We start from the raw sequence: 13,779 nt of genomic DNA on the forward strand, positions 1-13,779 counted from the left end.
TGTAAACTACACACTCCTTAGTCTTTGAGCTCATCTTTTGATTTTGCTAAAGCTTTTTAATATCTGACTTGTCAACCACGTTTGCGCCCAACCCGAAGCTTGCTCGACCGCCACATACATACAACCTTCTCGATTGCGTCCTTTACCCATAGCCCACTGACGATTCGGAAATGATCGCGCGCCATTAAAACGGTCATTATACTCCCTTCTTACGGCCCTCTTGTGACTATGGAGGTCACTTCGCCCGCCGTGCCGAGCCCTGGGGCTTCCGCCAACGGCGTAACATCCTCCCCGACCTTCCCTACTATCGAACCGGAACGCGTTGTCGAACATCTCGCCTCCGTCTGTGAGGTCGCACTTGGAGCTACACGAGATGAACTCGAACAAGTGGGAAGCTTGCTGCATAAGTCCCGCTATAGCGAGACTATTTCACGATGCACACGCTTTGCGAGCGATACTCAGAATGTGCTTTACATCCAGAAAGATTTCGCAAATTCATCTGCAGTTGAGCCTGGAGCTGACCCTTCTTGTTCGTTCATTTCAACGTTATGATAACCATGGCTTGCTAATGTGAAACAGCGCCCGTCTCTTACAACTACACCTTGTCGACCGAGATCTCATCGTCCCCGACAACTGTCGCTTCTCTTGTCCTCATCAAGTCTCCCCAGCCTATAGACCCAGCTCGACCCCTTACATCACAAATATTTATTACTAATTTGCCTGGTCCTGCATCTCTCAACGCTGGAGTTGGAGAACAGGGCTCGGTACTCTCTCCTTGGGAGGTTCTTCATTCTCAGGTCCACCATGCCCTGGTACCCTACTTTGATGCCAATACGAAGAGCCAGCAACTGGCGAACGGATCAAGAGGTCGAGCTGATGTTGACGCAAAGACTGGCATTCCTGTAACGAAGAAGCGATTGAACGATTTGGAACTGAGCTTGCTGCATCTCCAGCAGAACGTTGATATCCCTGAGATATCCCTTACGTTTCATTCTATCGTTCAGAATGTCCTCGATGACGCCGAGGCTCATAACAACCGGCCTTCCATCGATGGAATTCCACAGAACCTTCTCCAGGACAGTACCTTTCTCAACCGATTGCAAGCAAACGTCAACACCTGGATCAAGTCTATCCAAGGGATCACCAAGCTGACCAAGGACCCTTCATCAAATGCGAACCAGGAATTCAGCACCGCGAGCCAGGAAGTCAATTTCTGGTTGTCCATGGAGTCAGCTCTGGAGGGCATCGAGGGCCAGCTCCGTAGTGAGGGCGTGCTCTTGACGCTTGAGATTCTCAAGCACGCCAAGCGTTTTCAGGCCACCGTCAGTTTCACGGCTGACACTGGTTTGAAGGAGGCTATGGATAAGGTGCAGAAGTACAACCAGCTTATGCGAGATTTCCCCCTCGACGAGTTGCTGTCTGCTACTTCCCTGCCGAAAGTGGGGGAAGCCATTCATCAGATCTTCAGCCATCTGAACAAAAAGCTGAGGATCTGCCCTTACCCTATCCGTAGAGCTCTTCCTCTTGTCGAGGCTATCTCTGCTGATCTCGATGATGTGCTTCATAGGCTGCTGACAGGAACTGAATTGGTTAATCTGGATTATCAGCAATTCAAGAACATCATGCAAACATGTGACCAGATTTTCCAGATTTGGGAAGAAAACGTCAAGGAGTTCACCAATGTAGCTCGTGAGGTAACCCGACGAAGAAACGAGAAATTCATTCCCATCAAGATTGTCAAAAAGCATTCCGAACTTGAGACGAGGATCAAGTATGTCAGCACTTTCCGCGACAACCACGAGCAGCTCCAGCGTACGATCGTCACCGTCCTTGGCCCTCAAGCAACTATTCCTGGCGTTTCCGAGGCCACCGAATTCAATGGCATCATTGTTGAAGAGATTGGTAACGTCGATGCTGTGGAGGAGGTTAAGCAGGCTTGGGAGGCTCTTCAGAATGTTGATCTTCTGGATGTTACAGACCAGGGCAAGGAACGATGGGTACGAGCCGAGAACCTCTACAACGAGCGTACGACCCGTGTAGAGAACTCCATCATCCGCAGACTTCGAGAGCGACTGGCCACAGCGAAGACTGCAAACGAGATGTTCCGAGTATTCTCCAAATTCAACGCCCTTTTCGTGCGCCCAAAGATTCGTGGCGCCATTCAGGAATACCAGAACCAGCTCATGGACCACGTCAAGCAAGCGATCAACGGCCTCCATGAGCGGTTCAAGCAACAGTATGGCCATTCAGAAACTCACGCTATGGCTCAACTACGCGATCTCCCTCCTGTTTCGGGTGCTATCATCTGGGCTCGTCAGATTGAGTTCCAGCTTGATGGATACATGCGAAAGGTTGAAGCTGTTCTTGGTCCGGACTGGACTCTGCACGCCGAAGGCCATAAGCTTCAGGAGGAGAGCGAACTATTCAAGCAGAAACTCGACACGAGCCGAATCTATGATGCCTGGCTAAATGACGTCGGAAGACGCAAGATTTCAATTTCGGGACAGCTTTTCGATATTGCTCGTGTAAGATCCGCTGGTGGTATTCTCGAGCTTGCTGTGAACTTTGACCCGCAAGTCATCACCTTGTTCAAGGAGACTCGTAATCTTACTTGGCAATCGTACTCAGTCCCACATGCTGTGACGACTGTATCCAAGGATGCGAAGCGAGTCTATCCCTATGCTGTCAGCCTCATGGAGAGTGTGAGAACCCTTTCACAGACTCTGCGTCAAATTTCTGCCATGGGAGAGGAGTCTGTTCTTCTTAATGGTTATCGAAATGATGTTTACAGGCTCATCGGGGAGGGTGTACCGCTACGATGGGAATCCTTCATTAACTCGCATGAGTTATTCTACTCTGAAAATAGACAGACTCGCCCTTTGCTGCCCGGTGGAACCGATTTCGGCCTGGCCAAGAATACCGAGAGCAAGCATGGTATGTTTATCCGTGGATTTGCAGCAGCTGTATCGGTTCTCCAGCAGAAGGCAGTCTCTTTGAACTTCATCCATACTACTGTTGAACAAGCCCTGAAGGAACTCAACACTTGCCCCTATGACGAAGCTGCGTTCCATAGTCGCTTGGATACGATCCAATCGGCTGTGGATCAACTGAACCTGGAACAATATGTCAACCTAGACTTCTGGGTGCGAGAACTGAACGCCAAGATTCAGTCTATCCTCCTGACTCGCCTTCAGAGTGCAGTTCACTCGTGGATCACCGCATTTGAGGATGATACACCCGAAGAGGAAACTCGTCGAAAGACCAATACTGATGAGACCAAGTCCGAAACGCCCACAATGAAGCGTCTTGTTCTTGAAGTGGTCATGCGTAACCAAGTAATTTATCTTGACCCTCCCCTGGAGTTTGCGCGTGCGAGCTGGTTCCTTCACCTTCATGAGTGGCTTGGAATTGTCTGCAACCTCCGCAAGATCAAGGCCACCCGCTATCAGATGAGTCTCACTACTGGTGCTCACGATGAGGCCCGGTTTACCGACCTACCCACCGAGTGCGCCGGACTTCTGCAGCGTGTATATATTTCGGTTGAAAAGAAGCTTCAGGAGATTAGTGCGTATGTTGACAAATGGCTTCAGTTTCAGTCACTCTGGGACCTTCAGTCTGAACAAGTTTACGATGCTCTCGGCGAGCCACTCCCTCGATGGCTGCAGCTTTTACAGGATCTCCGCAAAAACCGCTCAACTTTTGACACGCAAGAGGTTAGCCGGGAATTTGGACATCTCACTGTTGATTATGATCAAGTGCAGACCAAGGTCAACGCGAAGTATGACCAGTGGCAACATGAAATTCTGATGAAGTTCGCCAGCCGCCTTGGCAATCGCATGCGCGACATTAATGCAGAGATTGAGAAGGCGCGCAAGCACCTCGAGAGTCAAAGCTCCGACGCCTCATCAACTGCACAGGCCGTGCAATTCATCACAGTCGTTCAGAGTTGCAAACGCAACGTGAAAGCATGGGCGCCCGAGATTGATATGTTTCGTCAAGGACAATCCATGCTTGTAAGACAACGATACCAGTTCCCTAATGACTGGCTTCACATTGAGCAGATAGACAGCCAGTGGGAGGCTTTGAAGGAGATTCTCGAGAAGAAGTCAAGAATCGTTCAAGAACAAAGCGATGCTTTAAGAGCCAAGATCACTGCTGAGGATAAGTTGGTCAACGAACGAATTGCCGAGATTGCCGCCCAATGGAATGAAGAGAAGCCAGTGTCTGGCACCATTCAACCTGACGTTGCTTCCGCTACCTTGTCTTCCTTCGAGGCACGCATCTCGAAGTTGCAGGACGATGCCCAAATGGTTGTCAAGGCTAAAGAAGCCCTCGATATTGCTGCTAGCATGGATACTTCTCTTGAGTCTACTCTGGAGGAGGTAAGGGATTTCCAGTCTGTTTGGTCGAACCTTTCTACTATATGGGCGAGTCTCAATGAAACACGAGATATTCTCTGGACTGCTGTCCAACCACGAAAGATCCGGTCCAAGGTTGATGACCTTATCAAGAGTACCAAGGACATGCCAAGCAGGATGCGCCAGTATGCCGCTTTCGAGCATGTGCAGGGAATTCTGCGTGGCTTCCTCAAGGTCAACCCCATCTTATCCGACCTGAAGTCTGACGCTATCCGCGAGCGTCACTGGGTTAAGATCTATAAACAGATTAAGCCCCAGAAACGATTTTCTCCTAGCTCCATGACTCTTGGTGATGTTTGGGATCTTAACCTGATTGCGACCGAAGTCATCGTCAAAGACATTATTGCCCAAGCCCAGGGTGAGATGGCCCTCGAGGAATTTCTAAAGCAAGTTCGCGAGACTTGGCAGAACTACGCATTGGAGATGGTCAACTATCAGAACAAGATCCGCCTCATCCGCGGCTGGGACGATCTTTTTGCCAAGTGCAGCGAAAACCTCAACTCACTTCAGGCGATGAAGCACTCCCCTTACTACAAAGAGTTTGAGGAAGAAGCTGTGTCTTGGGAAGACAAGCTCAACCGTGTTCATGTGCTCTTTGATGTCTGGATTGATGTCCAGCGTCAGTGGGTTTACCTCGAGGGTGTCTTCACTGGTAACGCTGATATCAAGCACCTCCTCCCTATTGAGTCTGGACGCTTCCAGAATATCAACAGCGAGTTCCTGGCTGTTATGAAGAAAGCCAACAAGTCACCATACGTATTGGAAGTTCTCAACATTCCTAACGTGCAAAAATCATTGGAACGGCTTGCTGAAATGCTTAACAAGATCCAGAAGGCTCTTGGCGAGTATCTAGAGAAGGAACGTGTTTCATTCCCTCGATTCTACTTTGTGGGTGACGAAGACTTGCTCGAGATGATTGGTAACAGTAACGACACGTTACGCATTGCCAAGCACTTCAAGAAAATGTTTGCGGGCCTATCAGGGCTCGTCATGGACGATGAGACTGTTATATCTGGCTTCACTTCCAAAGAGGGTGAGGTGGTTCGGCTGAAGAAAGATATTTCTTTGGCGAAAACCCCCAAGATCAACGACTGGCTAGCCCTTTTGGAGGGTGGCATGAAGTCAACCCTTGCCGAGCTCCTCGCTGAGGCTGTCGATCATTACACCCCTATCTTCGAATCAGAGAAGATTGATCGTGATGCATTAAATGCGTTCATGGATGCCTATCCCAGTCAGATTGTAGTTCTAGCCACGCAAGTTGCTTGGACCACAGCTGTCGAACAATCGCTTTCTGATGGCGGCAGTAATTTGAAGATGCTGTTTGATCGGGAGGTTGAAGTTCTCCGTGTGCTTGCAGACACCGTCCTTGGCGAACTCGAAGTTATCCTGAGGAAGAAATGTGAACAGCTGATTACAGAATGTGTCCACCAGCGTGATACAATTGAGAAGCTTATCAACGCTAATGCTAGTTCCACCAGCCATTACCTTTGGCAGCTACAAATGAGATACATCTACAATCCTGATGGCGAGTTTCTCGACCGCCTTTACATCAAGATGGCAAATGCCAAACTCAACTATGGTTTCGAATACCTGGGAGTTCCGGAACGTCTTGTTCGCACACCGCTGACTGATCGTTGTTTCCTTACTCTTACTCAAGCTTTGTGCCAACGTCTTGGTGGTTCTCCTTATGGACCCGCTGGTACAGGTAAGACAGAGTCAGTCAAGGCTCTCGGTGTGCAGCTGGGTAGATTCACCCTTGTCTTCTGCTGTGACGACACTTTCGATTTCCAAGCTATGGGTCGCATTTTTCTTGGTATCTGCCAGGTTGGTGCTTGGGGTTGCTTCGACGAGTTCAATCGTCTGGAAGAACGAATCCTCTCGGCCGTCTCTCAACAGATTCAGAACATCCAGCTGGGCCTAAAGCAAGGAGCTGAAGATGATCAATCGCAAATTGAGTTGGTCGGCCGCCAGCTCCATGTCAACGAAAACACAGGTATCTTTATCACCATGAACCCTGGCTATGCTGGTCGCTCCAACCTGCCCGACAACTTGAAGAAGCTTTTCCGAAGCGTCGCCATGTCCAAGCCAGATAAGGAGCTCATCGCTGAAGTTATGCTTTACTCCCAAGGCTTTAACCAAGCCAAGCAATTATCCAAACACACGGTTCCCTTCTTTGACCAATGTTCTGGCAAACTGTCCAAGCAAGCACATTACGATTTCGGCCTGCGTGCGCTGAAGAGTGTTCTTGTCAGTTCCGGTGGTTTGAAACGTGCTCGTCTGGGTGAGGGCAGTCTGGGAGCCGAAGAGGTCGTCGAACCCGAAATTCTTGTGCAAAGTATCCGAGAAACCATTGCACCTAAGCTGATCAAGTCCGATGTCGACATCATGATGACTATTGAAGCCGATTGCTTTCCTGGTGTGCAGTACGTTCCAGCCAACCTTGTGGAATTGGAAGATGCCATCCGAACCCTCGCTGCCGAACGTCACCTTGTGGTCAACGAGCTTTGGATGACAAAGGTTCTCCAGCTGTACCAGATTCAGAAAATCCACCACGGTGTGATGATGGTCGGCAACTCTGGCTCTGGAAAATCAGCAGCCTGGAGACTTTTGCTTGATGCACTCCAAAAGGTCGAGGGCGTTGAGGGCGTCTCACATGTCATCGACTCCAAGGTCATGTCCAAGGAGGCTCTGTACGGAAATCTTGACTCTACCACTCGCGAGTGGACCGATGGTCTGTTCACTAGCATCCTCCGAAAGATCGTCGACAACCTCCGTGGTGAGGATTCCAAGCGACACTGGATTGTATTCGATGGTGATGTTGATCCTGAGTGGGTCGAAAATCTGAACAGTGTTCTTGACGACAACAAGCTTCTCACGCTTCCAAACGGAGAGCGCCTCAATCTACCCTCCAACGTCCGAATCATGTTTGAAGTCGAGACGCTCAAATATGCAACACTGGCTACAGTCAGTCGTTGCGGTATGGTCTGGTTTAGTGAGGACACTGTGTCACCCAACATGATGGTTGAAAACTATCTGTCCACACTCAGCAGCGTTCCCTTCGAGGACTTGGATGAAGACAGCGTTGCCACCGGCCAAAACCCTGCTAAGACTTTGTCTGTGCAGAGCGAGTTTGCTGCCTTGCTTCGTATCTACCTTACCGAGGAGGATCTGATTCTCCAGGCCCTGAAGCGAGCCGAGGCCTACAACCACATCATGGAGTTTACAGTCGCACGTGTTTTGACTACTCTTTTCTCACTGCTCAATAAAGCAGTTCGTGATGCAATTGAATACAATGGCCAGCATTCCGACTTCCCTCTTGAGTCTGAACAGATAGAAGCGTTTATCTCAAAGAAGCTTCTCTTGGCACTCGTTTGGGCCCTCACCGGTGATTGCCCCCTGAATGACAGAAAGGCCTTCGGCGACGAGCTTTGTGCTTTGGCAAACTTTGGTTCACCTCCTCTTGATGGCACAAGCTCACTCATCGACTTCGATGTTACTTTACCTAAATCCGAATGGGCACCATGGCAAAACCAGGTTCCTTCTGTGGAAGTCAACACTCATTCTATTACCCAGACCGATGTGGTCATTCCTACTCTGGATACTGTCCGCCACGAAGATGTTCTGTACTCGTGGCTTGCCGAGCACAAGCCGCTACTCCTCTGCGGTCCTCCTGGTTCTGGTAAAACAATGACTTTATTCAGTGCGCTTCGGAAGCTGCCAAACATGGAGGTCGTCGGCCTGAACTTCTCCAGTGCAACCACACCCGATCTGCTCATCAAAACCTTTGAGCAATACTGCGAGTACAAGAAGACATTGAACGGTGTGATGCTATCCCCAACCCAAATCGGTCGATGGCTTGTTGTTTTCTGCGATGAGATCAACTTGCCCGCGCCAGATAAATACGGAACTCAACGCGCCATATCCTTCCTGCGCCAAATGGTCGAGCACAACGGTTTCTGGCGAACGTCCGATAAGTCCTGGGTTACACTCGACCGCATTCAATTTGTTGGTGCCTGCAATCCTCCTACAGATGCTGGACGTACCCCTATGGGTGCTCGATTCCTCCGACACGCACCTTTGATCATGGTCGACTATCCTGGTGAACTGTCCCTCAACCAAATTTACGGCACCTTCAATTCCGCTGTTCTCAAGATCGTCCCATCTCTCAGGGGATACTCTGAGGCTCTTACTCATGCCATGGTTCGCTTCTATCTCGAATCTCAACAGAGGTTCACGCCAAAGATTCAACCCCACTATGTATACAGTCCCCGTGAGCTAACGCGATGGGTTCGTGGCGTTTACGAAGCTATTCGACCTCTGGAGGCCTTATCTATTGAAGGTCTGATCCGAATCTGGGCTCACGAAGCTCTTCGTCTGTTCCAGGATCGTCTGGTCGCCGAAGACGAGCGACAGTGGACCGACGAAAGTGTGCGCCGCATCGCACTTGAATACTTTCCCAACATCGACGAGGAGAAGGCCCTGGGAGGGCCTATTCTGTTCTCGAACTGGTTGTCCAAGAATTACGTTCCGGTTGACCGTGAACAGCTAAGAGATTTTGTCAAGGCGAGATTGAAAACGTTTTGCGAAGAGGAGGTTGACGTTCCTCTAATTCTGTTCAACGACGTCTTGGAGCATGTGTTGCGCATTGATCGTGTCTTCCGGCAGCCCCAGGGTCATCTTATCTTAATTGGTGTGAGTGGTAGTGGCAAAACCACCTTGTCTCGTTTCGTGGCCTGGATGAACGGCCTCAAAGTCTTCCAGATCAAGGTCCACGGCAAGTATTCTGCTGAGGACTTTGATGATGATCTTCGAGACGTCCTTCGTCGTTGTGGCTGCAAGGGTGAGAAGATCTGCTTTATCATGGATGAGTCAAACGTTTTGGATTCAGGATTTCTCGAAAGAATGAACACTCTCCTTGCCAACGCCGAAGTGCCAGGTCTTTTTGAAGGAGACGAATACGCTGCTCTTATGACAGCATGCAAGGAGGGTGCTCAGCGACAAAACCTGCACCTTGACTCCCCAGAAGAGTTATATAAGTGGTTTACCCAGCAAATTGTGAAGAACCTACATGTTGTCTTCACCATGAACCCCCCCGAGGACGGCCTCTCTTCCAAGGCTGCTACCAGTCCTGCCTTGTTCAACCGTTGTGTTCTCAATTGGTTCGGTGACTGGTCCGACCAAGCCCTGTTCCAGGTCGGCCATGAGCTCACCCAGTCTATCGATCTGGACCGAAGCAATTTCGAATGCCCTGATACCGTCCCTGTGGCCTATCGTGGCCTGCAGCTGCCTCCATCCCATCGCGAGACCGTTGTCAACTCTATGGTTTACATTCACTACTCCTTGCAGCGGTACAATGAGAAGCTCTTCAAGCAACAGGGCAAGGTCACTTTCCTGACCCCTCGTCACTTCCTCGATTTCGTTGCCCAGTACGTCAAGCTTTATAACGAGAAACGGGAGGATCTCGAGGAACAGCAACGCCACCTGAATGTTGGCCTAGAGAAGCTCAGAGACACTGTCGACAAGGTTCGAGATCTAAGAGTAAGCCTGGCAGAGAAGAAGAAACAACTGGAGCAGAAGGATGCCGAGGCCAATGAGAAGCTGCAACGAATGGTGGCTGATCAGCGACTGGCGGAGCAAGAAAAGACCGCATCGCTTGAGATCCAGGCTGCTTTGGATAAGCAAGAAGTTGAGGTTGCGTCACGGAAGAAGGTTGTGCTGGAGGATCTGGCAAAGGCAGAACCTGCGGTCGAGGAAGCAAAGGCTAGCGTCAGTAACATCAAGCGTCAACACTTGACTGAAGTCAGATCCATGGGCAATCCACCTCAAGGTGTGCGGCTTGCTATGGACGCCGTGTGTACGCTTCTTGGCCACAGGATCAACGATTGGAAGGCCGTACAGGGTATCGTACGAAAGGATGACTTCATCGCTAGCATTCTCATGTTCGACAACGCCAAGCAAATGACGAAGGCTCTCAGGAACAAGATGCGTAACGATTTCCTGTCCAACCCTGAATTCACATTCGAGAAGGTCAACCGCGCCTCGAAGGCCTGCGGACCCCTCGTTCAGTGGGTCAGCGCTCAAGTCAACTACTTCGACATTCTTGATCGTGTTGGCCCTCTCAAGCTCGAGGTCGAGGAATTGGAGGAGAAAGCTCTGAACACCAAAGCAGACGCCAAGGCTGTGCAGAACAAGATTGCAGACCTGGAATCTAGCATAAATAGGTACAAGACGGAATATGCTGCGCTGATTAGCGAGACACAATCTATCAAAGCCGAGATGTCCAAGGTCCAGTTCAAGGTCGATCGCAGTGTTAGGCTTCTCGACAGCTTGTCCTCGGAACGAGTTCGCTGGGAAGAGGGAAGCAAGTCTTTTGAGATCCAAATCAGCACATTGGTCGGAGATGTCCTTGTTGCTGCTGCTTTCTTGGCCTACAGCGGTCTCTATGACCAGACTTTCCGAAAGTTGATGATGGATGATTGGTTCCACCAGCTTCACCTCTCTGGCATACATTACAAATCTCCCAACCCTGTCACGGAATACTTGTCGACTGCGGATGAACGTCTGGGTTGGCAAGAGAACACCCTGCCCGTTGACGACTTATGCACAGAGAATGCCATTATTCTCAAGCGCTTCAACCGTTATCCTCTCATCATTGACCCCTCTGGACGAGTCACAGAGTTCCTGCAGAGAGAATGCAAAGATCGACGCCTGACAGTGACTAGTTTCTTGGATGATACGTTTACCAAGCAACTCGAGAGTTCTCTTCGGTTCGGAAACCCCATCCTAATCCAGGATGCGGAGCATTTGGATCCCATTCTCAACCACGTCCTCAACAAGGAATACCAGAAGACAGGTGGCCGTGTCCTCATTCAACTGGGCAAGCAGGAGATCGACTTTTCGCCTGCCTTCAAGATCTATCTATCCACTCGTGACCCATCGGCTACTTTCGCTCCTGATATTTGCAGTCGAACCACTTTTGTCAACTTTACTGTCACACAGAGCAGTCTTCAGACTCAGTCTCTTAACGATGTACTCAAGTCTGAGCGTCCTGATGTTGACGAGCGGCGTTCCAACCTCATCAAGCTTCAGGGAGAGTTCAAGGTCCATTTGCGACAGCTGGAGAAACGACTACTTCAGGCCCTCAACGAGTCTCGTGGCAACATTCTCGATGATGACAACGTCATTGAAACTCTAGAGACTCTCAAGACTGAGGCTGCAGAAATTTCTGGCAAGATGAGCAGCACCGAAGGTGTCATGGCTGAAGTCGAGGAGATTACACAACAGTACAGTATCGTCGCCCGATCATGTAGTGCCGTCTTTGCTGTTCTTGAACAACTCCACTACCTCAACCATTTCTACCAATTCTCGCTCCAGTACTTCCTCGACATTTTCCATTCGGTGCTCCACGGAAACAAAAATTTGGCTGGCCAGACTGACCACAATATCAGGCGTGATGTTATCGTCAAGGATCTTTTCATCAACACGTTCAAGCGAACCGCTCTGGGTCTGCTCCAGAAGGATCGGGTGACTCTTGGGATGCTCCTCGCACAGGCTTCGCCCTACAAGATGGACAAGTCTTTGATTGACATCATCCTCGATAACAGTGTTGAAGGTAAGGACCTCTCTTCAGATCCCGATGAGAGAGATCTGGCCTTCACCCAGGCCAAGAAGATTGGTGTTCTCAAGGAAAAATTGGACGCCGTCCCTGCTGAGGATTGGGATAAGTTCTTTACCGAGGAGTTAGCCGAGAACGCTGTGCCACCGATCTGGGATGATAGGACCGAGGCCATGGATCGAGCACTCCTGTCTCTTCTGCTCGTAAAGTTTTTCAGGATGGACCGGTTTGTTCCTGCTGCTGAACGTTTCGTCAACGAGGTTTTTGGCTCGGGCATCTTTGACGTCGTCGAAGACCTCAAAGAGACAGTTACTCAAGTGTCGGCTACATTGCCAATCTCTCTGGTGTCGAGCCCCGGTTTCGATGCCAGTTACAAGGTGGATAATTTGGTGGAGAGAATGCGTGTCAAGTGCACAAACATTGCCATGGGTTCCAATGAAGGTCTGGCCAGTGCGGACAAAGCAATTAGCAACGCCGCTCAAACGGGCTCATGGGTCTTGGTCAAGAACGTTCACTTGGCCCCTACCTGGCTACAGAGTCTGGAGAAGCGCATGGGGTCACTCAACCCTCACTCAGACTTCCGTCTGTTCCTGTCCATGGAGTCAAGCCTGAAGATCCCAGTCAACCTGCTCCGGGCCTCTCGCGTGCTCATGTACGAGCAACCCGCTGGTGTTAGGGCCAACATGAAGGACTCTATGTCTTCCCTGTCTACACGAGCTACCAAGAGCCCCGTCGAGAGAACTCGTCTTTACTTGCTTCTATCTTTCTTGCATGCAGTGGTGCAAGAAAGATTGCGATACGCACCCAATCTGGGTTGGAGGGGATTCTGGGAGTTTAATGATAGTGATGTGAGTAACCATGGATTCAAGCACGATCTTATTTGTAGCTAACACATTGCAGTATGAATGTTCTGCGTTCATCGTTGATACTTGGATTGACGGAGTGGCTGGAAGCCGGACCAATATTGCTCCCCAGAACATTCCTTGGGAGATGCTCCGCTACATGGTGACTGAGACTTACGGTGGCAAGATCGATGATGAAGGGGACTTTAGACTGCTCTCTCAACTCGTCACATCGTTCTTGACTCCTGCCGCCTACGAAGTTGACCACAAACTCGTTGATGGGCCTGACGGCGGCCTTGCTGTGCCCTCCGGCACGAATCTACAGGACTTCAATGCTTGGATTCACCGCCTACCCGAGCGCGAGCCGCCTACCTACCTTGGCCTTCCTGCCAATGCTGAGAAACTCCTTCTCGGCGATCTTGGTCGAAGTTTGATTGGGAACGTGCGCAAGGTCACAGAGCTACTTGATGAAGGCGAGCAGTTGGTGACGGACGTGTAGGATTGGACACATAATAATGTGCCCAGGGCACATGAGATATAGACTGGATGTTGACGGGAAGCTTTGTATAATTGCTGCTCCACGTATGTCTGGCTTGCAATGGACACAATACTCCTTTAATTCTTCTATTTGTTTTGTTAGATGTGGCATCAAGCATGGCGTGTGGATGAGGAAGTTGCCGGTAATGAAAGATTACTTCGGATTATACCCCTACATCATATAGACTGGGTTTGTCTGTCTGGTTTTGTTTGATTATACTGTCTATATCATTGAAACAGCTTTTTGCTATGGCTTAAAAACGGAACATGTTATGAGTCGTAAATTGAATCTTGAGCCAAGAAGAAATAAAGTCAGGTAAAGAAGGAGATTCTAGGGACTCTATCTAAGCTATGTAAAAAGATAGCC

General features: G+C 49.9%; 1 protein-coding gene across 1 annotated transcript; it reads left to right on the forward strand.

Annotated features, from left to right (window-relative positions):
• Positions 1 to 228: 228 nt before the first annotated feature.
• DHC1 (Dynein heavy chain cytoplasmic) lies at positions 229 to 13,374 on the forward strand (the record flags this gene model as incomplete). Its single annotated transcript, XM_044821866.1, has 3 exons — positions 229 to 529; positions 580 to 12,881; positions 12,934 to 13,374. 3 exons carry the CDS (start codon positions 229 to 231, stop codon positions 13,372 to 13,374), a joined length of 13,044 nt encoding a protein of 4,347 aa, XP_044683199.1.
• Between the last annotated feature and the right edge of the window lie 405 nt (positions 13,375 to 13,779).

This window comes from Fusarium musae, chromosome 3, assembly GCF_019915245.1.
Source record: "Fusarium musae strain F31 chromosome 3, whole genome shotgun sequence".
Taxonomy (NCBI): Eukaryota; Fungi; Ascomycota; class Sordariomycetes; order Hypocreales; family Nectriaceae; genus Fusarium; species Fusarium musae.